The sequence below is a fragment of the Fundulus heteroclitus genome, chromosome 19 (genome assembly GCF_011125445.2).
Source record: "Fundulus heteroclitus isolate FHET01 chromosome 19, MU-UCD_Fhet_4.1, whole genome shotgun sequence".
Lineage (NCBI taxonomy): Eukaryota > Metazoa > Chordata > Actinopteri > Cyprinodontiformes > Fundulidae > Fundulus > Fundulus heteroclitus.
In genome coordinates this window covers 28,096,300-28,119,042 of record NC_046379.1, presented here as the reverse complement: position 1 = coordinate 28,119,042, position 22,743 = coordinate 28,096,300, and the positions used below count along the sequence as shown (strand labels likewise).

At 44.6% G+C, this 22,743-nt stretch overlaps 1 protein-coding gene across 1 annotated transcript in view; it reads left to right on the top strand.

Moving 5' to 3' along the window:
• The window catches only part of eif2ak3 (eukaryotic translation initiation factor 2-alpha kinase 3), a 37,140-nt gene extending 17,699 nt beyond the window's left edge, over window positions 1–19,441 (top strand). The window contains exons 3-18 of the mRNA XM_012872126.3: window positions 4,007–4,201; window positions 4,285–4,415; window positions 4,605–4,872; window positions 4,976–5,138; window positions 5,227–5,352; window positions 5,599–5,721; window positions 7,072–7,301; window positions 7,521–7,633; window positions 9,713–9,835; window positions 11,640–11,789; window positions 12,257–12,809; window positions 13,293–13,466; window positions 13,569–13,742; window positions 13,824–13,925; window positions 14,819–14,881; window positions 15,724–19,441. Of these exons, the coding sequence (XP_012727580.3) occupies window positions 4,007–4,201; window positions 4,285–4,415; window positions 4,605–4,872; window positions 4,976–5,138; window positions 5,227–5,352; window positions 5,599–5,721; window positions 7,072–7,301; window positions 7,521–7,633; window positions 9,713–9,835; window positions 11,640–11,789; window positions 12,257–12,809; window positions 13,293–13,466; window positions 13,569–13,742; window positions 13,824–13,925; window positions 14,819–14,881; window positions 15,724–15,906 (2,871 nt within the window). The 3' untranslated portion in view covers window positions 15,907–19,441. The remainder of the gene's footprint in view (window positions 1–4,006; window positions 4,202–4,284; window positions 4,416–4,604; window positions 4,873–4,975; window positions 5,139–5,226; window positions 5,353–5,598; window positions 5,722–7,071; window positions 7,302–7,520; window positions 7,634–9,712; window positions 9,836–11,639; window positions 11,790–12,256; window positions 12,810–13,292; window positions 13,467–13,568; window positions 13,743–13,823; window positions 13,926–14,818; window positions 14,882–15,723) is intronic.
• The last annotated feature ends 3,302 nt before the right edge of the window (window positions 19,442–22,743 follow it).

Genomic DNA, 22,743 nt, shown 5'->3' with positions numbered 1-22,743 from the left:
CGTCTGCAGACACTGACTCCTGTGTGCTGGTGTTGTGACAGTGGATGTTTACTCCTCTCTGTGTTTAGCACCCTGTTTATCTCAGCGTTTTCACCTGCTAGCTCTCATTTGGCTAACAGAGCAGATTGAACAGTGATGCCCCTGAGCTCTGAACCCGTTGACTTGCTGTGACGTCATTTGTTATGATCTGTGGAGTGTGTGTGTGTGTGTGTGTGTGTGTGTGTGTTTATGTCAGTGCAGTTGTGCTTTATATAAGTGTAAATTTCTGCCTTGCCCTTTCTGGCCTCTGCAACCTGGGATGCCTGTCTGCTGCATGTGCTTGGCTACCTTTATCTTTCATGTGTGTGCCTGGGGGGGCGGGGGGGGGGGGGGGGGGTTGTATACCTCTTGCTCTTCCCTCTTCCCCCCTCCCCCTTCCTGCTGAGAGCTTAGCAACGATTTGATTGGTGCTCGCCGGGTCCCTGAGACACCAGTCTGCTCGGTGATCGGAGGCTGGAGGGGGTCCACTGTCGTGCTATTGGCTAGCCTCAACATGCCAGGGCGGAAGCAGCCAGTCACCGGCTCCATCCTGCCGAGTGTGCCACTTTTTGTTTTTTTTTTTGTTTCTTGCAGTAAAACATGGGACAACAGAGGCACAAACCGCATTGTCTGCAGAAAAGGAAGCCATCACTTGAGCAAAACAGGAGATGCTCCGGGGTGTCAGAGGGGGTTGAAGTGTGTGTGTGTGTGTGTGTGTGTGTGTGTGTGATGGGTGGGTCATTGTCAGAGAGGAGTGACTCATGCTGGCCGGGCGGGGCTTAAGGGATGAGCTTGGTGTGTGTGTTGGGGGGGGGTTGGTTAGGAGAGGTGAGGTAATGCTTTCAACTAGAGATGATGTCATCACATAATAGACAGCACGCACTTTCTATACATCTGCTGGCATGCAGTGTGAGAGAATGAACTTGATCGATTGCTGCACAGTGACAAATGCTTGATTATCCCTCTGCTCTTAATGGGAAAAGCAATAATTCTCCCGGCACACCGAGGGAAATGGAAACTGCTAGATCGGCAGTATTTTTTTTTTTACTGTGTTGTCAGAAAGCCAATCTGTTGGTTTTTGTTGTTGTTTTTTTCTTTGCCCCCGGTTTCGATCGTTGGCCCCTGCAGTACAGTTTGGCTCTGGGGCTGAATTGGGGGCAGAGAGGTGGCCTTGTGGGCCGGCGGCGCCGTGTTAAGGTGAAAACTGTTTGACAAGATCGCTGGAGCGTCAGCAGCAACACGCACAAACAATCGTACAGTAGCTGTCTAACAAGCCCCTCAGCCCCCACTCTAAATAGACCCCCACTCCCTCGTTTCCCCAGGGGGGAGTATGATTACACCACTTCTTGTAACATCAAATAATAATCAAGCTCGTCTGGGCGAATGCCTACGTAGTAAGTTGTTTGTATATATTAAAAAAAAATTATGCAATAATAAAAATATCTCTTAATGATTATGATTAGAAATGCACCAATCAGCTTTGTGGGCCAATTTCTGCTCTCTGGATTTGGAAAGTACCGAATCTGATTTTAACCAACTAGGATTTCCTTACAGGAACTGCAGCCATATTTAATAAATTATGTTTTAATCAAAACATGTGTTTTGATTAAATAAACTTTCAGCAGGTGTTAAACATACTTTTCACTAAGCTAACATTTCTGTATTAAAAATGTTTATTATAGGTCTGTTCTAATTCTAATCGCAAATGTCCTGTTTTCATTAGCTGTAAGCAGAAAATCATCATAATTAAGCTAATTAAAGAATTATAAACATCAGTCTGTATGGCATTCATTTTAATAATCTGTCTCACTTAGTTACTATAGTAAATGAACAGCTCAACATTATTTAAATTTACTGAATATGACTGGAATTAAAAGCTTTCAGCGTATCTTTTGTTTATTATCGGCTTTCCCAATAATAATAGTGAAATGTTTATTGTAAAATAAAAGTACTGTTTTGTCAAAAACAGGACTATGTTCCAGAGCCGTCTCTATGCATCTCCAAATATCTCCAAAAACAAATTTCTTAATATGATATGATGCAGTTATACAGAAAACCTAACTGAAAACAGATTATAGCTCATAGTTTTAGTTTGTTTCTACTTTTCTGCACACCTTTAGAAAACTGAGAAAATGAAATGGAATTGTCTCATATGAGTATCGGGGCAGAGCGGTAAAGAAAACGTACGCAGCAAACACAGCTTTGTTTTTTAAACTTCACCAACAGGATCTAGAAAGGACCCAGGTTCGTACCAAGCTGACTGGGACCGTGTGAACTTGAGATGTGTGCGGCCAGCTTCAGATTGACTCATGGGTCAGGGCTCAGATTAATAACACACAGACCCAATCAAAGGAAAAACACTGGAATGAGTCTGAGTCGGAGCTCCTTAAAGATTAATAGGACCATTAAAATCCACAGAGAGGAGGAGGCAGTGTTTATGCTGAGAAGTCAGGTTTTTAAAATCTTTTCAGAAGATTCTTTTCAATGGTTTTTGATATTTCAACTCTCCAAATAAAAACCTCTAATCCAGGCTTTTCTGTGTCGTTTTTAGAACATGACAAAAAAAAGCCTAATCCCTCTCCAATACCATGTATAAACCTACGAGACAAGCGCAGGAAACAGACCCTTTGTGCAGCGGCGGCTCACGCATGAATTATTAACCTGAAAAGGTTCATTTTTATTAGCTCCAGATGACAGAGGGAGCTGCTGAGGGCTGATATATCATGTCACCTGTTTTGGTTTCTTTTTACTGATGTGTACGAAGCAACAGATTTTTTTTTCCTCCCAATTTTTAGATAACATGAACGTTTTTTGAGAGTGGAAGCAAAGGTGCAACTTTTCGCTGCATTCCCTTTCTTAGCTTCTTGACTTACTGAGCCACATTTTCTGTGGGACAATCCAACGGAGCAGCCAGTGCAGCAGAACTCGGCTGAGCAGAGCATTTGCTTCGCTTCAGGAGATTACGCGGCTGAGAGAAGGCTAACTGGTGTCAGAACACTGGGCCAGATCAGAGGACTGGATTAAGGCATCAGGAGCAACATGAGTCATCCACGGCTCACAGAGTTTCCCCCCCCTTCTGTTGTGAAACCTCTTTGGAGCCCGGTAGCCAAAGCAGAACAGAGCGATCTGCTCAGACTGCTGAGCGTCCCTCCGTCTCTCAAACCACCCGCCGTGTGCACATGTTCTGCTTTCCAGGAAATAGAGCTGATCCTTTTTAAGTGTTCAAAGTTACTGAGGTCGTTTTGTGACCCCAGTGCCGCGTCTATAAGCGGTCCAAAGAAGATCATTGTGGCACCAAAACCCTGACATCTGGAAATAAGTCAGACAGCCAGAGAAAGTGATGTTTGAGGATTCAGAGGAATGTCCAGGTGATCAGCATTTTCTTCCTTCTGTTGAAACTGAGCTGAAGAGTTTCATCAGGATTAGGCCCAGGCTTTAGCAATGATGTCATCCCCCCCCCCCCCCCCACCCCACCTCACACGTTATCTCAGCTAGCACAGTTTTATACAGACCCAGGCTAATTACCTAATCGCACCGTTGTGTAACGGTCCCTTGTCTGTGGAAGGAGTCCAGGCGAGCGGGGGCCGGTGAGCCGGCTGTGTGGGCGGCTGTGTGTCTGATAGCGTTGTCTGTGTAGACGGCGTGTCAGTATTAACATTGAGGGCAGGAATACACAAATTAGTTTGTTTGCAGATGATGATGTCATTAAATCTTCAAAGCAACACTTATCTCTGCTTTTAAAGTCACATTATCAGAGCTGTTTGACTGTTGAGTAAAACGTTTCTTTATTTAATCCTTTAAACTTCTGTTTTGTTGATCAGTAGTACCATTTTTATTAAAATGGGAACCTTTTTGGATTATGGAGGCTGTCTGTTATCTTTTCCGTTTCAGTCTTTATTTCTTTGTCTCGTGTTCCGTCAGCTGGGCAATAAGAGTAGAAGACAACAAAGAGACCCACCTATGTTTTATTTTCATTTCTGCCCCACAGGTATTTGGCAATAAGATGGTCATACCTTCACTGGATGGTGCCTTGTTCCAGTGGAACCGGGACAGGGAGAGTATGGAGGCCGTGCCTTTCAGTGTTGAGTCGCTGCTGGAGTCCTCCTACCGCATCGGAGAGGACACTGTCCTGGTCGGGGGCAAGTCCCTCACTACTTATGGTCTGGGGGCCTACAGTGGCAAGGTGAAAACAGTTAGAAAGATTTGGCTTATGGTTCCCAAATATCCGGCGACTGTAACCCTCTTTGACATCCATCTTCGCTTCAGATTCGGTACATTTGCTCTGCGGGAGGCTGCAGTCGATGGGGGGACGAAGAGATGGAGACGGAGGACATGCTCCTGCTGCAGAGGACTCAGAAGACAGTCCGAGCCATCAGGCCTCGATCAGGAATGGAGAAGTAAGCTTTGAAGCGGCCTGTCGCTGTCAGCCTCGTGGATCCTGCTGCTGTAGTCTGTGCATGTCAGGAAAGTTGGAGTTCATTCAGAACTCTGTAGAAACTGTAGTCTGGAACCAAGGGGAGGACACAATGCTAAATACAAAGACGGTTCTCTTCACTTGTTTTTGTTTTGCCCTCCTATAACTCCAGGTGGAACTTCAGTGTTGGGAGCTTTGAGCTCAAACTTGTCCCCGAGAAGCAGTCCGGAATGAACTTTCTGGAGGGAGACGTAGGGAGCGATGACGCCTGGAACGAAAGCCAGCGAGTCATCATCGATGAACCAAAGGAGAGGGAGCAAATGGACAACAAGCAGAACCAAAACCAACATTTGGACCTCGTCATCAAAGTGTCTGTTCCTGATTGGAAGGTCATGGCCTTCAGCACCGAGCCCAACGGACATCTGGTCTGGGAACACCAGGTGAGATGTGTTTGTTTTACGCCTGAGCTGAGGCCAGGAGCTCATGACTCCCATATTCTCTCATATTACCATCGCTCATTCTGTTCCACCACTTGTTACGTAGTTCTGCACACCCATCGCCTCTGCCTGGCTGGTGGGCGGGGGTAAAGTCACACCGATCAGCCTGTTTGATGACACTGCCTACAGCAGCCAATCAGAAGCTGAAGAGGACGAAGAGGAGAATTCTGATAAAGCCCAGGGTGCTGCAGAGTCGAGTGTCTACCTCGGTGAGTTCGTCTGACTCTGCATTCACGCCGCGTTCTTGTTCAGTATCCTGTAAAGTACTGGTCACTTAGTGCATGGCTGTCTTTTCAGGGATGTTTCAGGGACAGCTCTACCTCCAGTCGTCAGTGAGAATCTCTGAAAAGTTCCCCTCTAAAGCCATCGGATCGGAGAAAGATGTCATTTCTCTCCCCGTTGTCAAATGGAAGCCGCTTATACGTAAGTTTTTTTTTATCGCTCAAACTAAACACTAAGGGCACTGAGTTTGATAAGAAAAAGGGACCAAAGACGGTTGTTGTTTAAACTCAAAGGTAGACACTGTTCAAAGAAGTTTTTGAAAACCCCTGGATATTGTAGATCTTTGTATTCACTAACACCCAAACCTTTACCCTTTGAATCCTAAATGTGTATGATGATGTTTTTACAACTTGATTTCAAAGGAATCTCTTCTTCTTGTATCTGCAGAGTCCCCATCTCGGACTCCAGCTCTGGTCGGCTCTGACGAATTTGATAAGTGTCTGAGTAATGACAAGTATTCCCATGATGAATACAGCAATGGAGCCTTGTCCATCCTTCAGTATCCGTACGGTAAAGGCCTCTTCATTCCCTACAAATGCAATAAGCGAGCGCAGTGCTTAGAAGTATTCCTACCCCTTCAAACTACCCCTTTTTTTCATTTAGTTTTGTTACAAACCTAAATATAAACCACTCCCTCGGTGAATGTATTTTATCAGGATTTGATGACACATGATTATAGTGCATATTATTCAATTGAAAGAAAATTCTGGATGGTTTTCAAACTTGCAGGTAAATATCTAAAAAGTGTGGCCCTCGTTTATATTCTTCCCTTTCCCTCAGATGCCACTGAATAAAACCCACTACAACCAATGGATTTCATAAACCCCCTAATTGAGAAATTGGATCAACCCATGTGTAATTTAATCTGAGTTTAAACGCAACAATTCTCAGAGGTTAGTTAGAGAACATGAGTGAGCAAACAGCTTCATGAAGACCAAGCATCCCAGCCGACAGGGCAGGGAGAAGGTTTAAAGCAGAGTTGGGTTTAAAACTAAATGTTGATGCACCGCTCAATGCTGGTCTTTATGGAAGAGCAGTAGGAAAAAACGCAGTGTGCTCCAAGCCATGTAGGGGGCGCAGCAAATGAAACGTAACTACACAACCCCACCCATCAGGGTGGATGGGAAGATGGATAAAGCTGAATGCAGAACATTGTTGAAGAAATAAACACAAGCGCCAGCCACCAGCATTGACAAAGACTCCTGGACAGGTGTCAAAACGTTTTCAGAAATAACTGGGCAAAAGTCCAGTTTCCTCCGATTTAAGCCTGTTTGCTGTTGTGATGACTCGGTTATCTGAGAATTTGCACAGGCATTGTTGAAGAACACCTGTTGGAGGCTGGAGACTTAAGACCGGGGTTAACATTCGCCTTACAGCAGGATAAGGACCGTTAACAAACAGCCAGAGCTACGGTGGAACGGTTCAGATTAAGACACATTCATGTGTTATAGTGGTCCAGTCAAAGTCCTGATCTAAACCCAACTAAAAATCTGTGGCGAGGCGTTAAAACTGATGTTCCCAGATGTTCCCATCCAGTCTGACTCAGCTTCCGTTATTTTGCAAAGAGGAATTGACAGAGATGCCAGTCTGTAGATGTGAAAAGCTGGTAGAGACATAAAATACGATGGTCCAGCAAAGCACTTTTTTAGAAACTTTGTTAAAAAAAAACTAAGAAATCTGTTTATTATCCCCTCAATTTTACACTTTTACAGCATTTTATAATCCCAGTGAGCACCCAGGTTGGTGGTGGGGCAAAATGTGGGAAACTTCAGCACCCATTAATTTTTTTTGCAAGACACTGTATGGAGACAAAAGGAACGCAGTCGCCGTCTGACTGCCGTCTCCGTCTTCTCTCTGCAGACAACGGCTACTACTTCCCCTACACCAAGAATTACCGGGAGAAACGGGAGAGCGCCATTAGCCTGATTAAGGGAAACGAGGCGGGCTCAGACATTCGTAGGAGGAAGGACCCGGTGCTGCTGCTGCCCTGGTGGAAGGAGATCCTCGGCACCATCCTCTTCTGCATCGCTGCCACCACCTACGTCGTCCGCAAGTTCTTCCACCCTCCTGCCCCCGTGGCCTACGTCAGGGTAAGAGCTCACACCCCCCGACTGCAGCAGGGTTCTCCTCCGGGGCGTTCCCTTAAAGACGGTTGCTTTTTTTGCGTGTCAGTAGAAGTTTATTAAATCCTTGTTGTCCTTATTTATTTATATATTAACTAGCTGGCCTGGGGGAGCTCGTTTAGATGTTGGAACATGGGAGTTTTTCTCTTTGACATGTTTTCATTGTCCTCTGTTTGTCTGTCAAAGCAACGGAAAGAGTCTGAGACGCAGTGCCAGACCGACAGCAAGTTTGACCTTGAAGTTGTAGAATCCAAAGAGCAGGGGGTCTTGGAGAGCCGCTTCAGCGAATACGTGTCCAGGTACATCCCTAACTAACCACACCGCGCCGCGTCCCCATTCATCTCTGTCTCCCTCCTCTGCTCCAGGAGTTGTTATCCTCACACTTGAAAGTCTCCCATGTTGAGGTGTAGCTACAAATTGAGCGCTGTTACCATGGTGACCGCTGGTCTTCCAGCCTGCCTTGATAGGACAAGGCAGAGATGGGAGATGGGAGTCGTAGTAATGTGCGATTGGGTAGCTCAGCTGTTTGATATGGAATCACGACGACCTTGGTCGGCACCGGACAGCGCCGGCTCCGCCCCGTCCCATCTGCCCCGGGTTCACGGTGTCACATTACATCGCTGTCCCAACGCTCTCAGAAGTTTCTCACTTATTTCAGACGACCACAATCTGATCTGCAGACATCATTTGTAGGCTGATGCTTATTTATATTACCCCCCCCCCCCCACCCCAAAACAAGTGTGGTTAAACTGCATATTTCCATTCTCTATCATTTTAAAACACTCTGAAATAAAAGCTGCTGCTCTGGTTCACAGATTAGTTTAGCTCTAGAACTTTCCCAAATTAAAAGTGGCAGCTGCCGTAGCAGCTGAGGCAAACACGAGTCTGGATTATCAGGAGTGGGGGGGCGCAGATCGGGACCTGCTCTCACACTTCAGCCGCACGGAGCAGGGATGCTTTACCAGGGCGCAGCCAAGCAGGAATTTATCATCGCTAGCTGCAAGCACACGCTGCTGGTCCTTAGTTATCAAAAGCTGTTTTAGATCTGGCTGCAGTAATAATGGTAGTTTGGTGTTGCTAAATCTGACAGCTGGAAACGGTCAACACTTACATCCCACTTCCCTGTTTCTTCATAGTTTCAGGGAGCTCACCCACAGAACCTGGAACATGGATGAAAGAAAGTTTGACAAAACGACCCTTTTTTTCGGAGCTTTTTAAGAAAGCGTCTCATAAAAGATGATTATTGGTGCAAACTCCTTAGCGTTGCTGGATAAGGTTGTGCCTCCATCTGAAAGGTCTTAGACCAACATCAGCAGAGCAGCAAATGAGCCTGCTGTGCAGATGTGGACAGGCCGGAGGGATGTGGCTGTGTTTGTTGGGCCTGTACAGCCCAGTTCCTCCCGCTGAGCCAAGGCAGAGACATCTCCCCTTCAGCACCACTGAATCCTCCCCAGTTGAATGTGTGCACACTTAATTTCCTGTTATTGTGATTTTTAAAGTTCTGCTTCAACATTCAGCAGTTAATCACACACAGTCCGTATTCTCACAGTAGCGTTGTTTTGAGCAAAATGGCCACCCTCCTGAGAGATTCTCAACCTGTAACTCTTCCATCAAAATATTATGCTATTTCACAAGCTACATGCTTTTATTTTTTTCATTATTCTGATTCCAGTCTAATAAGTTTGGAAGCAATTTTACAATTTTATTGTTTTCTGCTGAAGTCTCCAATGCTATTCCCGCAGAGACAACTTTGTGCAGCGTTTTCAGTCTTATAATAGATAAACAGATGAAGAGAAAAATCAATAACACAAACGTAGCCCATAACAGATCTGTGAAATCCTCCTCTGCTAAACATTATTTTGCACTAGCGTGGTCTGATTTGATCAGATGTGTCATTGTGAGCACGTCTAAGGTGATGAGTGTGAGCGTGGCCACGCACCTATTTTAATAAGCGCCGACCGACGTCTTTCTGTTAGTGTGCACACTACAGCTTGTCAGGCTGGTGATTTAAATGCTGATTTCTGTTGTGTTTTTAGAACACTGGAGAGATTTAACCATGTTTTCAGGATTTTACCCTGACTTTTTCTCACCAAATTGATGAAGGAATATAAATGAAACCTCTCATTATTGGTGTGAAATCTGTTTAGAATCAGCTTTACGCCGTTGATAAGCTAACAACCTGCCGTCCACACAGAGCCTTGGAAGTAGTAATTCCTACCCTGGTATTTTCTTTCAACCACGTGATAAGCTCTCTTGAACACGGTGAAGTCTGAACTCATTCTCTGTAGAGCTGCCCGGTGATTGGACAACTATAGCCGCTTGAATCAGGCCGATTCTTTGCACAGACATAACCGACGTGTCTCTCCTCCCCTCCTCAGGTACCTGACAGACTTCGAGCCCGTGCAGTGCCTTGGCCGAGGGGGCTTCGGCGTGGTCTTTGAAGCCCGCAACAAAGTGGACGACTGCAACTACGCCATCAAAAGAATCCGCCTGCCCAATAGGTAGCGGCTCTCGCTGTCTGCAGCTCCCTTCCATGCTGGAGGCTATTAGCACTCCCTTTAGCTCTGTTTCCTTTAAAGCTGCTAAAGCCAGTTATGTAAGCTGTGGCCTACTTGTTAAGCACAGCAAACCACACAAAGGCTTAACTGGCAGTTTGAAACCAATATTAACTTTACATTTATTATTTATACAGACAAGCATGGGTATTTAATGTTGAGCTGACACAGCTGGGCTTCTCTTTGCATTTCAACACTTGTGGACTGAAATATGTGGCTCTATTGGCTATAATCCCCTACAAAAAGTATTGCACAGGTGAAGGAAATTTCTTTATTTTTGCTTTGGGCTGCAGTTTTTAAGAGCTGATCATGAGCCAGGAGAGGAACATGTGACTGAAAACTGTTTGCTGTTGCCCACGTTGGTCCGGTTACCACCATCATTTAACCAAATAATAGACCTGAATGTCTATTCTCATTTGGATATTGCCTTTGCAGACTGTATAAGGGAGAAATGGCGAGAGCAATTATTAAGCTGAGAATATGAAAAGTGAGAGCCATTGCACAGACCTTGGCAATAGCCGCTACGATTGTTAGGAAGCACGGAGAAGGAAAAGTCCCAAGTGCCGGATGTTGAAGCTAAGACCAATGAAAACATCCGCAGTGGATGACAGAAGCATTGTAGAGCTTTCAAGAAAACACCCAGTAGTACAGCGGGCAGTATCACACTAACAGAGTCTACTGGACCAAAGTCCAGAGGCCACACCAGAAGATGCAAAGCACTCATTTGCAAGAACAGGAAGACCAGAACTGGACTTTGCCAAAAAAAAAGCAGAGAAAAACCATGTAGGACGACATTTGGTGGACCGATGAGATGAAGACGAAGCAAAGTCCCAGAAAGGTTCCAGTCTGGAGAAAGGCGGAGAAGAAATCTCCTCATCTCAAACATACAAGCTCATCTGTGAAGGAGGTGGTATCATGACAGGGTCTGGTTCCTTAGTGATGATGTAACAGGATAGCAGGGAGCACGACCAGGTCTGAATCAGCAGAGACATTTTCTCTGCCAGCTTACAGAACCATGCAGCCACAGCAAAGTAATGGCTCAAAACAGCAAAGGAGTTCAGCAGAGGTGGAAGGTGGAATCTGATTCAATTCAGATATACTTTATTGATCCCAAGGGGAAATGAAATAAATATCACAGGACTTAGATAGAACCTGCTGAAGAGAAAATGAAAGAGACAGCTGTAAAAGGCTGCAGTCAGAAACATCATTACCAAAGACAGGTTGGGTGATGTCAGTCTGTCGCTGCTCTGATCCAGTTAATGCAAGCAAATGATTTACAGCTAGATGTGAAGTTTAATACACTTTAAACTATTTAATGTGCTGTTTTAGTACCTTAGCCACCATAAAAATGTGACCATCTCTTCTGAGCCGGGATCAGACTCAGATATAAAAACCTGGAAATAAAAGCTGAAATGTTGGCCTTTGGTCTCATGTTGAACTGCTGAATGTTTACAGTCTGCAGCTGAAAGGGAGGAAGTTATCTTTCTGTTCTAACACTTCTGCAGGAGAATGTATTTTTGTGCCATGATCCTTAATAACCGGAGGAACACTAAGGTGCCTTTAAAGCTCTCGCAGCATAAAAACTAGCTTAATTTTATTCTAGTGTCACCGAGTTTTTTGTGTTAGAAGCTGCTCATATAAAACGCTTTATGTGAAATCTCTTTTTGGACCGTTCGCTCCCCTGAAAGATTGTGACGGAGGGATGTGTTTGATAAAGCCCTAAGCCTGGTGTGTTGTTCCTGTCACTCAGGGAGCTGGCCCGAGAGAAGGTGATGCGAGAGGTGAAGGCCCTGGCCAAGCTGGAGCACCCGGGGATTATCCGTTACTTCAACGCCTGGCAGGAGAGCCCCCCCGAGGGCTGGCAGGAAGAAATGGACCAGAGGTGGCATAAGGATGCCAGGTTAGACCAGGCGGGGTTTCACAGGGCGCCTATGCAGCTTTCCTTTAAATGTCTTCCAGGTCTGAATATGTACGGAGAGTAAAAATAGCATTTCTTTTCTAAATGTTACATCCATCTATCGTTCATCCCTTGTTCCTTTCTCTGCTTTCTTCCTTCTGTCCTTTTGTTCTGTATTTCAGTCTTTCCCTCCTTTTTTTTTTACTCCATTTCTATTTTTTTTTCTTTCCTTTTCCTTCCTTGCCCCCCCCCCTTCTTTTTTACCTTCCTTCTGTCCATCGTGACTTCCTTCCCTGTTTTTTGCTACTTTCAGGATGTTTTGCAGGCTGCAGTTCATAGCTGTTAGCTCAGCAGGTCACCATTTTAAGCCCATGGAAAGAAAGAAAGACTTCCTTCCTATGATCACCTATAATAATTTCCTTCCCTTTCACACTTTATAATTCCTTAAAAAGGTTATTTTTCTCTTTCAGCATCACTGACTGGCAAATGAGCATCCTCGACCACATGGAGGTGCTGTCAGTCAAGGTCCCAGTGTCCAGCTCTGTGTCTCCTACCTCTGGCCCTCCAGGAGATGCTCTGGAGGCGTCTGGCGATGGCCCAGGCCTCCTCTCCAACAGCACAGTCGGCTTCGGGGCCGACGACGGCGACCTGTCCTTCCAGCCGCTGCTCGGCCACGACAGCCTGATGTCGGAGAGGGACAGCCAGGCCGACCCCGACGCCTCAGACACCCCCAACTCCTTCGAGCTCTGCCCCCCGCGCGGCCCCAGCGACTGCACCTCTTCGTCCTTCGACATCGTGTTCGAGGACTCTGGCTGCGATCGGGATGCGGATGCTGACACGGACTCGGGTGCGAGCGCGACCAGTCCCAAAACGCTGACGGAGAAGAGAACGACTTCTTCTTCGTCGCACACCAGACAGCAGGAGCCTGTCACTCCCTCTTCCTCCAGTCCTCCACGACCGACCTCGCTCACCCTGGCTCTGCCTGCAGCGTCACCAGCCCAGCGCTTCCAGCCTTCCCCAAAGGTTATTAAGAAAACAGCATCATTTTACTTCAGCACACTATTGTGCTGTCTTTTAAAGCTGGACAGATTTTATAGACATTTTTTAAAAAAATTAATCGAAGCAACAATTTTACACCATGTAAGAAAACAGAGTTTTACCACATAAGTCATAAATCAAGGGTAAAATAGTTAGGGAGTTAACATCTTATGCAGTTGATTAGCATGGTTAGCATGCTAATCATGCTAACCATTTTTAGCATTTTTACATCAGCAGTGTGTGCTGAGATTTCTAAAAGGCAGACACAGAAAGCTGAAAAGGATGAAACAGCAACTTTGCTGTAACACATTGAGCCTTCCTGTTGTCTGCCCAAACTCTTGCTCTCTTTTGCTTTCTCGCATTCTAATTGAACGGTTGCTACGTCTTTGCCCTGCCCTGTCTTTCGACGGAGCTGCAGCTGGAGTGTGAGATGTGTCTGACTGTCCTAACATGCGGTCCCACCTGCAGGTGTACCTGTACATCCAGATGCAGCTCTGCCGGAAGGAGAACCTGAAGGACTGGATGGCTCAGCGCTGCCTGCCGGACCAGAGGGAGCTCAGCCAGTGTCTGGACATCTTCCTGCAGATCGCTGAGGCTGTGGACTTCCTGCACAGCAAGGGTCTCATGCACAGAGACCTTAAGGTACATGCTACTAACCGCTGTGCTGTGAACTGAAACCTGCTCTGTGTGGCTGGAGTTTTTGAACAAACCGCTGAATCGTGTGTGTGTGTCTGGTCTCTCCAGCCTTCTAACATCTTCTTCACCATGGATGACGTGGTGAAAGTGGGAGACTTTGGCCTGGTGACCGCTATGGACCAGGAGGATGACGAGGAGGAGCCGAGCGTGTTGACGCCTGCGCCGCTCCTCACCCGGCACACGGGCCAGGTCGGGACCAAGCTCTACATGAGCCCCGAGCAGGTGAGGGAGCACTGCAGGCCGTCTCTTCTGAGTGATTGTGTCACAAAACACAAGAGACTAACATCATTTTGTTTTGCGCAGCTCTCTGGTAACTCGTACTCTCATAAAGTGGACATTTACTCGCTGGGTCTGATCCTGTTCGAGCTGCTGTATCCCTTCAGGACCCAGATGGAGCGAGTGAGGGTGAGTCAGCCAACATGTCAACCTGGAGTAATCTCTTGATTTTTGCCCCAAAGACACTTGAAGAAGTATTCCTACCTGATGCGCTTTTACAGATTTTGTCATGTCTATCAAACATCTGTGTATTCTATTAGAACTTTAGACATGCGTACGTAAAGCAGTGCATCATTTGTGAAGTGGACTGACAACGATGCATGATTTTGAAATCTCTCACAGAAAAAAAATCTTAATTGAGGTGTTCATGTGTGTTCAACCACCACCTTTAAGCTCAGCGTCATGCTATGGGACAGAAGGGACAGAGAAGTTGGCCAGAGTTGATGGGGGAAAATGGATTCAGGGTATGCGGACTGGAAGAAAAGCTCTTAGATCACATTCTCCGCCCAAACAGGACAACAGCCCTAAACATGCAACCAGAGCTACAATGGAAAGATTCACATCAAACCATGTTCATGTGTTAGAAGGGCCCATCGCTGAGGAGACCTGCAGCTATAAATGGAACTGCAACACAGTATTTAGATTAGAATAAAAAAAGGTGCCTGAACAATAATGTGCAACTCTTTGTGGTCTAGAGCATAATGTTTCATTAAAATACATAGAAGTTTGTGGCTGAAATGTGATAAAAGGTAATTTTTTTTTTAAATAAATCAGGTTATGACCTCATTGCCAGAGCGCTGGATTTGAACATGAGAAAATATGTTTTCAGTGGAAAATGTGTGAGCTTATAGAGCAACACGTTTAACCCAGGGCAGACATTAGCCGAGCCATTGCTTTCAGAGTACGGATGAACGTTGGCAGCAGGTCCTGATAGACGGCAGCACGCTTTTGTTTTTGTAGCCAAGGAGCCGGTGAGCCATTAGGCCAGCCCCACTCACAGGTGTTTACCTTCTGCCTTTCAGACGCTCACAGAGGTGAGAGAGCTGCGCTTCCCAGAGGTGTTCTCCAGAAACAACGCTCAGGAGGTGAGTGGTCCGCCGCTGCCACCTAGTGGCTACAAATGCAAGGGACATCTGGATTAGTCACTTTTTTCTGTCAAGGCTGCCTACAACAGATACCATTAAGAAGCAGATGCAGACACTTTGTTTCCCACAATATGGTCACTACCAGATTTAAAAGACCCGTCCACACCAATCCAACTGGGGGGTTATTTTGCCTCCTAAAGTAACCCATGTAAAGTCAAAGGTAGTTTGCATATCCTTCAAATACGATACTTTAATCTTGATATTTTTCTACACTTTAACCTTTTTTTGTGTAAAGGAAGATGTTTTTAACTTGTTTTTAACAGACAGTGACTACATCCAGCCTAGTGTTAAAGTGTGCTTAGTAAAGATGTTTACTTCGTAATCAGATTAACATAATCCTCCAACATAATCTGTGATTCTCAGACACTTGAAGCGCCCCCTGTACACCTGACTCCTTACGCTGCTTTTCTACCACATTGCCACGCTGTCTGTACAGTGTTACTGTTTTGTTTTAATCTCAGACTTGAATTATATTTTATTTTAGTTATAATGGGATAGTCATTAGTGCATAGTTATTCAGGAGAAGCTTAGAGTCTTGGTTCCTAGTGTTGCCCTGTATTTAGCTCCACCTTCCTTTCCTGAAGAAAGTCTAATGGCAAAATGATGCTGTGTTCAGGGGGCGTTTTCCATGTGGGGCAAAAAGTTCAGGTTTGGTCCCCTCTGAGCGGAGCATCTACTTTCTCATAGTTTTCTATGTCCTACTTGCCTTGAAATTAACTTCAATCAGGAGCTCCTGAGACTTTACTTCAACAGTTGCTTTCCTCTCTGTTGTCTGTTAACAGCTGAGCATGGTCCGCAGCATGCTGTCTCTGAGTCCAGGCGAGCGTCCCGAGGCAGCAGACATCACTGCCATGTCCCTCTTCCATGAGCTGGAGCTGCCCTGCCGGCTCGCCGTCAGGCAGCGCTCCCGCACCTACAGCTCCTCTTCCATGGGCCGTCCCTCACGGCAGACGCCGTCCAGCTGAAAGTCCATGGGTACGACCTGCCACGCCCCAGCGCCGTTCGCCTCAGAACTCCCCGTCTGCTGACCTGCCACCCATGAGGGGGCCCCTCCTGGCCATCATTACTTTGTGATCCCAGAATAGCAACAATAACTTTTAAATATAGACAATATCCTGCACAGTTACTATAGAAAACACGTGTCATTTACTGTTCATGCAGCATTATACTATTCCCCGTTTCACCCTTAAAAGGGAAAGGTTATTTCAAAAGTGGATGGACTTAGCTGAAGTTGCACTGCAAAAATGGTTTTGTGGGTATTTGAAGGAAACTGAACGCCAGACGGGGAGCCTCTACAGCTTTCAGCCAGCTCTGTGTAAACCTGCCCAGTGATTTATTTGCAGTGTTCACCTGGGATTTTTTCTGTAAAAAACTGCCACTTTCTTTACTGGCCTAACATGGCAGATAAAATCATCCTCAACACCGAAGTCGGTGACAGCAATGCTAAAAAGAAAAAGATCGGGTCAAAACATGCTGCTCGCTCCCAACATTGAGCCAGTGTTCAATCACACATGCTACACCTCAGGTATCAAAACCAAGGGGACACTCCAAAGTGGCCTTTGATGCTTGTAGGAACACCAGGTGGTGTTCTCACACACAATTTGCCTGATTTGGGAGACCAAAAAAAAAAAAAAAAAAGACCATCTTTTTTCATAATCATTTTTTAATACAAGACGATGTTGTATTGCGTAAAAAGGAGTTTGAGTCCTGTCCATCAGATGTACCTTGCCTTTAGAAAGGGGCCGTTTGCCCTCTCAGAGTGACTGCCGAGCCCTCGGCTCATGTCTTTTTGCATGTATCAGACAGGACAACGAGGGAGTGAATGTGAGCTTTTTTTTAATCTTAAAGCCAGTGCTTTTCTCTGTGTAAATTTTCCAGATCGACTCCGAGGTGCTCAATCCTTTTCTAACACCTCTTCTTTACTATCTGTACATAGCTGAAGGCAAAACCTTGTGTAAATCCTTTTTTTGTTAAGATCAAATTGACTGATGTTGTAAATATCATAAGGCGCCATTGCTTGTAAAAGGCTTCGTTTTTTTTTTCATATTGACCTGTAAGATAGTGTGATATACTGTGAGAGACGGAACAAAGACGAGGTTCGCTCTTTGCCATTAATGGATAGCTGAATGTTACAGTGTGACCCCCCCGGAGACAGGCGACGCTGGTCACCTCTTTGAAATTATTCTCAGTGTTTGTTTTCTCAACTTGCGGGAACCAAGTGGACAGCTTTGCCTTGTTTTGAGAAAAAGAAGACCAGAGGGGAGCTTGCATGACCCAGAGTGCCATTTGGAAAGACAGCTAAGTGTACTTTTCTGTAACCGACAACTCACCTCATATTATGGATTAGCTTGACTGTTGTGATTTAACACCTTCCTGCTGGTGTCCTCCCTAAAACACAACAGAAACTCGTAGACCCACTTATGAGGCTTTTCCAGGCTGAAAAGGAATACTTCTGATAGCTAATGTTGTGTGTAGGGTTACGACAATTACTTCAATCAATTTGTAGAGATGTACTGAGAGATCAGGTGGAGACCAGAATGGAAGAGCTTTGATATATTTTTCAATCATACTCAAGCATTACCAGTTGGTGATAACCGTAACTCTACTCGGTACTGCCGGAAGAAGACTTAGTCAGGTCTTTTCAGTCTCAGTATGGTGTTTAAAAAAAGAAAAGGTGAGAATACCTGCTGTTGAATTGGGCTGCTACAACAAAGCCAGACCTCGGCGAGAGCTGGTCATTTAGCTATTTTCCTATTTTTGTTTCGGCCGTTTTGTAGCTAATTTTTTCTGGTATAAGAAAATACAGCTTGCTTAAAGAGACAACAATGTGTACCCACCTTGGATCAGCACAGTGTACCAAGAAAGTCTATTTCCCATTCCGATTCTGAACAAGTCCCATGTTTTGTTTTGTTTTTCTTTTCCTCAAAGCTTTTGATTTGGGGGGTTGTGTATTGACAAGTCAGATTCTCCTAGTTATCGGTAAGAAACAAGACAATACCCCCCTATATGAAAAATAAAACAACAAAAGTTGCAGATAAATGTTCAGTGACATACTTGCTGTACGTTTGAGTTATGCATACAATGGGGTAAAACTGGGCTAACTACAGCTAGCATACTAGCAGCTATCAAATCACACTAGTTTTGTGATCACGTTCAATCGTGTTCTTCCCAGATCCAACCTCTGACTTCCAAGACAAGTTGAAGACTGACCACATGTAACATACAGGAGATGGCTGTTCTGCAGCTTACTTAGTTTAGTAAGTTAGTAGTTTTATATTTAAAAAAATGTTACAAGTTAGTCTTCGTTTATCAATTGAGGCATATATCCATAACCATTGTCTATTTTGGTTTACTTTTTTAAGTTTACTACAAAAAAGTGTATCAGTCAGCTGATGCGTTTCAAGAACTAAATTAGTGGGTCTTAGTCTTGATGCATTTAATTAATGGGGTCAAAATAATTTACTCTGATCTCTTGTGGCTAGATCGGTGCATCTCTACAAAACAAACAGAAAAACTAAATTCCTGAGTTCTGCAGCTCTCCCGCGTTGCAGGAAAACAGCATTTAGATAAAAAGTCGGTACTGTTTTATCCCCTCTGCTCTGTCTGTGGGGAGCCTGGACCTGGTAAAGGTCATGTAATCCACATGGCCTTTGTTTTATGCGCTGGAAGGGTCACATGACCTGTTTGGAACTACACACACGAACTGTTAATTATAGTTGTGCTTTCTATGATTGTACTTTTCTAAAGATGTTTTCACAGTCTGCAGTTTTTTCATTGTCCTGCTGCGTTTTTCGTTTTTTAGTCTACTGCTTCAGACGCACAAAGACAAACTGATGTTTGTTCGTTCATTCCCCCCGTCAGCTTACACATGATGACCCGTCGTAAAATGATCAGTTCCCTCTTTGCATCTTTAAACAAAACATTCTCCCACCCGGTTCTGTTAAAAATGGAAACTAGGAAGAGTAGTTTATTTTGCTGAACAGATTGCCCTGGAGGTTCTGGAAATGTCCTTTGACAGGAGTTATTTCCTGAGTGAATTGTCCTCCAAAGACTTGTTGGATAAAGGAAAAACTTTGCTTCTTTAATCACCTGCATTAGTAAATACCGTGTCATCTTTGTATACTGACTCTAGCATTTGCTGATTAATATATTGTCAGAATCTACAGATTGCTTTGTTCACTCAAACCAAGAAAATGTGATTCCATTATGAGTTTTCCATCCTGTTTGCTTTTTTTAAAAGGAAAAAAAACCTTTTCTGTCAAATGAATTCCATTCTCTGTCTCAGGCCTCTGGCTGGACATGCATTTGCTCGATCCTGTGCACCAATCCCATTCCTCTGTCCGTGTTGAACTGTAAATATGTCAATTCGGTTTATTTATGTTTTGTTGCCGTGATCAATCCTTTGTGGGTTGGTGTTATATTGAGCGCTTCATGCGTTGAAGTGCATTGGAATACGACTTCTAATAAGTCTGAATTTAATAAACTGTTCTATACAATTTTCACAGTTGTGTGTCGTCGGTTATTGTGTTGGCCAGTTAAGGTTCTGGCAAAGTGGTAAACAAGTGCTTTCTTCCAATATCAACCATGCTATTTAATTATGGCACAATTTTAATTACTTATGAATAAAGTCTATGGTAGATGTTTTTCCCCTGCGTTACTAACACAAGCTTCAATGTACTTTGTTGGGATTTCATGTGGTAGAGAAATGTCTTTGGAGGAGCTACAGAGATCCACGGCTCAGGCAGGACACAGTCGACAGGACAGCTATTAATTATGCCTTCTACAGATCTGGCCTTTGTGGGACAATGGAAAGAAGAAAGTTACCAGAGGTCAGTTTAAATTATACTACATGTAGTAACCTGGCCAGCCAGATTGATAATGTGTGGCGCTCTATGTTCTTGTGTGTTTGTGAACGCACAAATGCCACGAGAATTCAGCTTCCAGGCAAGGTTAGCCATGTAGGGGACACAGAAAACTTGGAAGTAGGAGCTCTGGTCAGATGAGACCAATTGCCTTTTAATGGAAGGTTGGCAAAGAGAGAGTCATAGCTAGCATGTCTGTCTAATGAAATTAACAATGCAGATCACCCTGAAAACACAATCTTTATGGTGTCCAAAACCCAACTGGCAATCTTTCACAGGACATCGATATTCAAAAATGTATGTACTACTTCCTGTTAGTCTGTCACATGAAATCTTGAGGTAATGAATATAACCCCGGTTCTCTGTTTAGCATGACTGTATCACTATGGGGCACGCCTTCTGCTTGACCTCTTCAGAAGCTTGAATGTCATCATGCCAGCACCAAATGGGTGGCACGTCTATATCAGGAGGGACCCAGACCCTGGCCCTATGATTAGGACTGACATGGAGTCAGCCATCATTCAAAAACAAGCTCCCCCTCTTCCTCACTTCCGCAGCGAGGAAGTTGGTCTGGTGAGATTCATGCTAGTCAGACAACCTTAAGTTCTCTTGCATAGCATTATTTTTGTGTCTCATCGGAACGGATAGCAACTCCCAGATTGCCAGACATACTTGTGAAAAAATGACAACTGGTCCCAGAGGGCAATCAGTAAAGGGCCATATCACGAGTGTCTGCACTCAAGACTGAATGTGCTAAAACAGGAGCAGTCACATCAAGCTTGTAACATCTAGGGAACGAATCTGAGAAAGCTCAGAATGCAGCTGCTAACACTTCCTGGATAGAGATACCTTTAAGGGTCCCCGGGGACACAAGGCCCCCTAGTAGGAGAAGTACAAAGGCATGTGGTTTTGCCCGACACAAATAACTCCTCTTTTTATTCTAAAACCGTGAGTCTTGTCTAAATAAATCCACAGCGCACAGACTGGACATAAATTATGTAGATGCCTTTTCTCATCTGAAGCAAAACGAGGAGGACGAAATGCCGTCAGTTCTATTGGAGGGCATGGATTTTAAAAAGGCAGGGCTAGGTTGCATGGTTACCTTTGTGTTTTTTGGGAAATAATTATAACATAGGTGATAACAAAGCATGAATTTCTCTAAATTGCTTAGCTGACCTCTCGCACCGTGTAAGGGTAGTCCTGTGGATGACATCTGTGTTTCTGCTAGTTGGGTGTTCCCACATCTGTTTATAAAAATCTGCTGGTTGGATGTGACTGCATCTTCACTATTAATCACTACTTAACATAAATTCTTAGCACTTTTCCAGCCCTGAAGAACCTTGTTAGAAAGCCAGCTGTGTGATGCAGATGACCCTTGGCTAGGAGACTGGGAGATCCCAAGGAGGCACATAGGAGACTGGAACTCAGCAGACCAGTCTGCAGGATGCTGGAACCCAGAGTTGAGCTCTGGAGACTGAAACTCATGTAGGAATTCAGAAGACTGGTAGACCGAATGTTGTATCCCACAAACAAGGTCTGGAGACTAGTCCACTCGATGCATGAACCCACAGAGGAGTTCTGAAGAAACTGGCCTAACTGCTGGAACCCTTAACGGAGCTCTGGAGACTGGTGTAAATCCCAGAAAAAACCCTTGGCAGAGCTTTGGAGAGATCCTCAGCCATCCTCACTCTACTCACCCGTAAACTGCTCCGACTCATTGCCTATGCCAATAGACTGTTGTGGATTCTCAACTTCTGACCCCAGGTATTGTTCCTCCATACTCTGTATTCAATGACACAACGATCAGGATGCTACAAGACAACTTTTATTCCTCTTCTGTCCCCTTTACAGGTTATGACCTCCTTTCTAGTGCGCCACCTCTGGCTATAACCCACCATTACACTTGCAAGCGCATTTTAGTTGAAAGTTGTCAAAATTACGATGAAATTAGGCCGCTAAGCTAACAGCACGACACAGATGTTTGAGAGCAACATAAATCTCAAGTGCACCAGTAAAGTTGTAAACTGCCTGGACAACAGACCTGTAAGCTAACATTAGCTCTTATTAGCTTTACGGACACCCCAATAATGTGGGTTCTGTCACAGCTTGGGCGCTCCCTTCAAGCTGCAACATGCAACTCTTTTAAGTTATTTAATGTATATCAAATACCTCTCAGTCTGTTAGTTATTGTCCAGTGAATATAAGCTGATAATAGGACAATAATTGAAAGAGTGATTTGAGCACTGGGGTTGTTTTTTTTCTCACAGCTCTAGTGGCTTGCTTTTTTTAAATACAGTAGGCTGACAGCAAGGTGGTGGAAGAGGGGGAGAGACATGCGGCAAGGACTGCAGGTCAGAGTTGAACCCGGGTCGACCATGTCGAGGACTATGGCCTCCGTACTTGGGTCACGCTACCCGCTGTGCCACCAGCGTACCCACTGGTGTTCTTCTAACAACAAACTCTGCACACATATCGAGTAAATGAGTTACAATCTCTCTTCAAGTCTAATAATACTTTACCAGAAATAAATGCACATCCAGAGAACAACATGATATAATGATAACCTGAATTAACCATACATTTCTTTCAACAAATCCTCTCTACTAGGCTAGTGAAACTAAAACTACGAAGCAAAATTAAGATTAAAGGAACTACGTACACACAAAAGAACAAAAGCAATAGTTGAAAACCATCATCATAAAAATTATTGAGTCAGTCTTGGGTTCACTGCAGATCTAAGTTAGAGAAACAAATTTCATCTTGAACAATATGGAATGAGGTTAGATTAGCTCAAATAATTCAGAACAAAATTAGTGTTGCGCCGATGGCATTTTTTGGCCCTGATACCGATACCCGATACCTGGCTGTGCAGTATTGGCCGATACCGATACCATACCGATACCATCTGTTTGAAACTGATGTGTGTGTGTATATATGAAG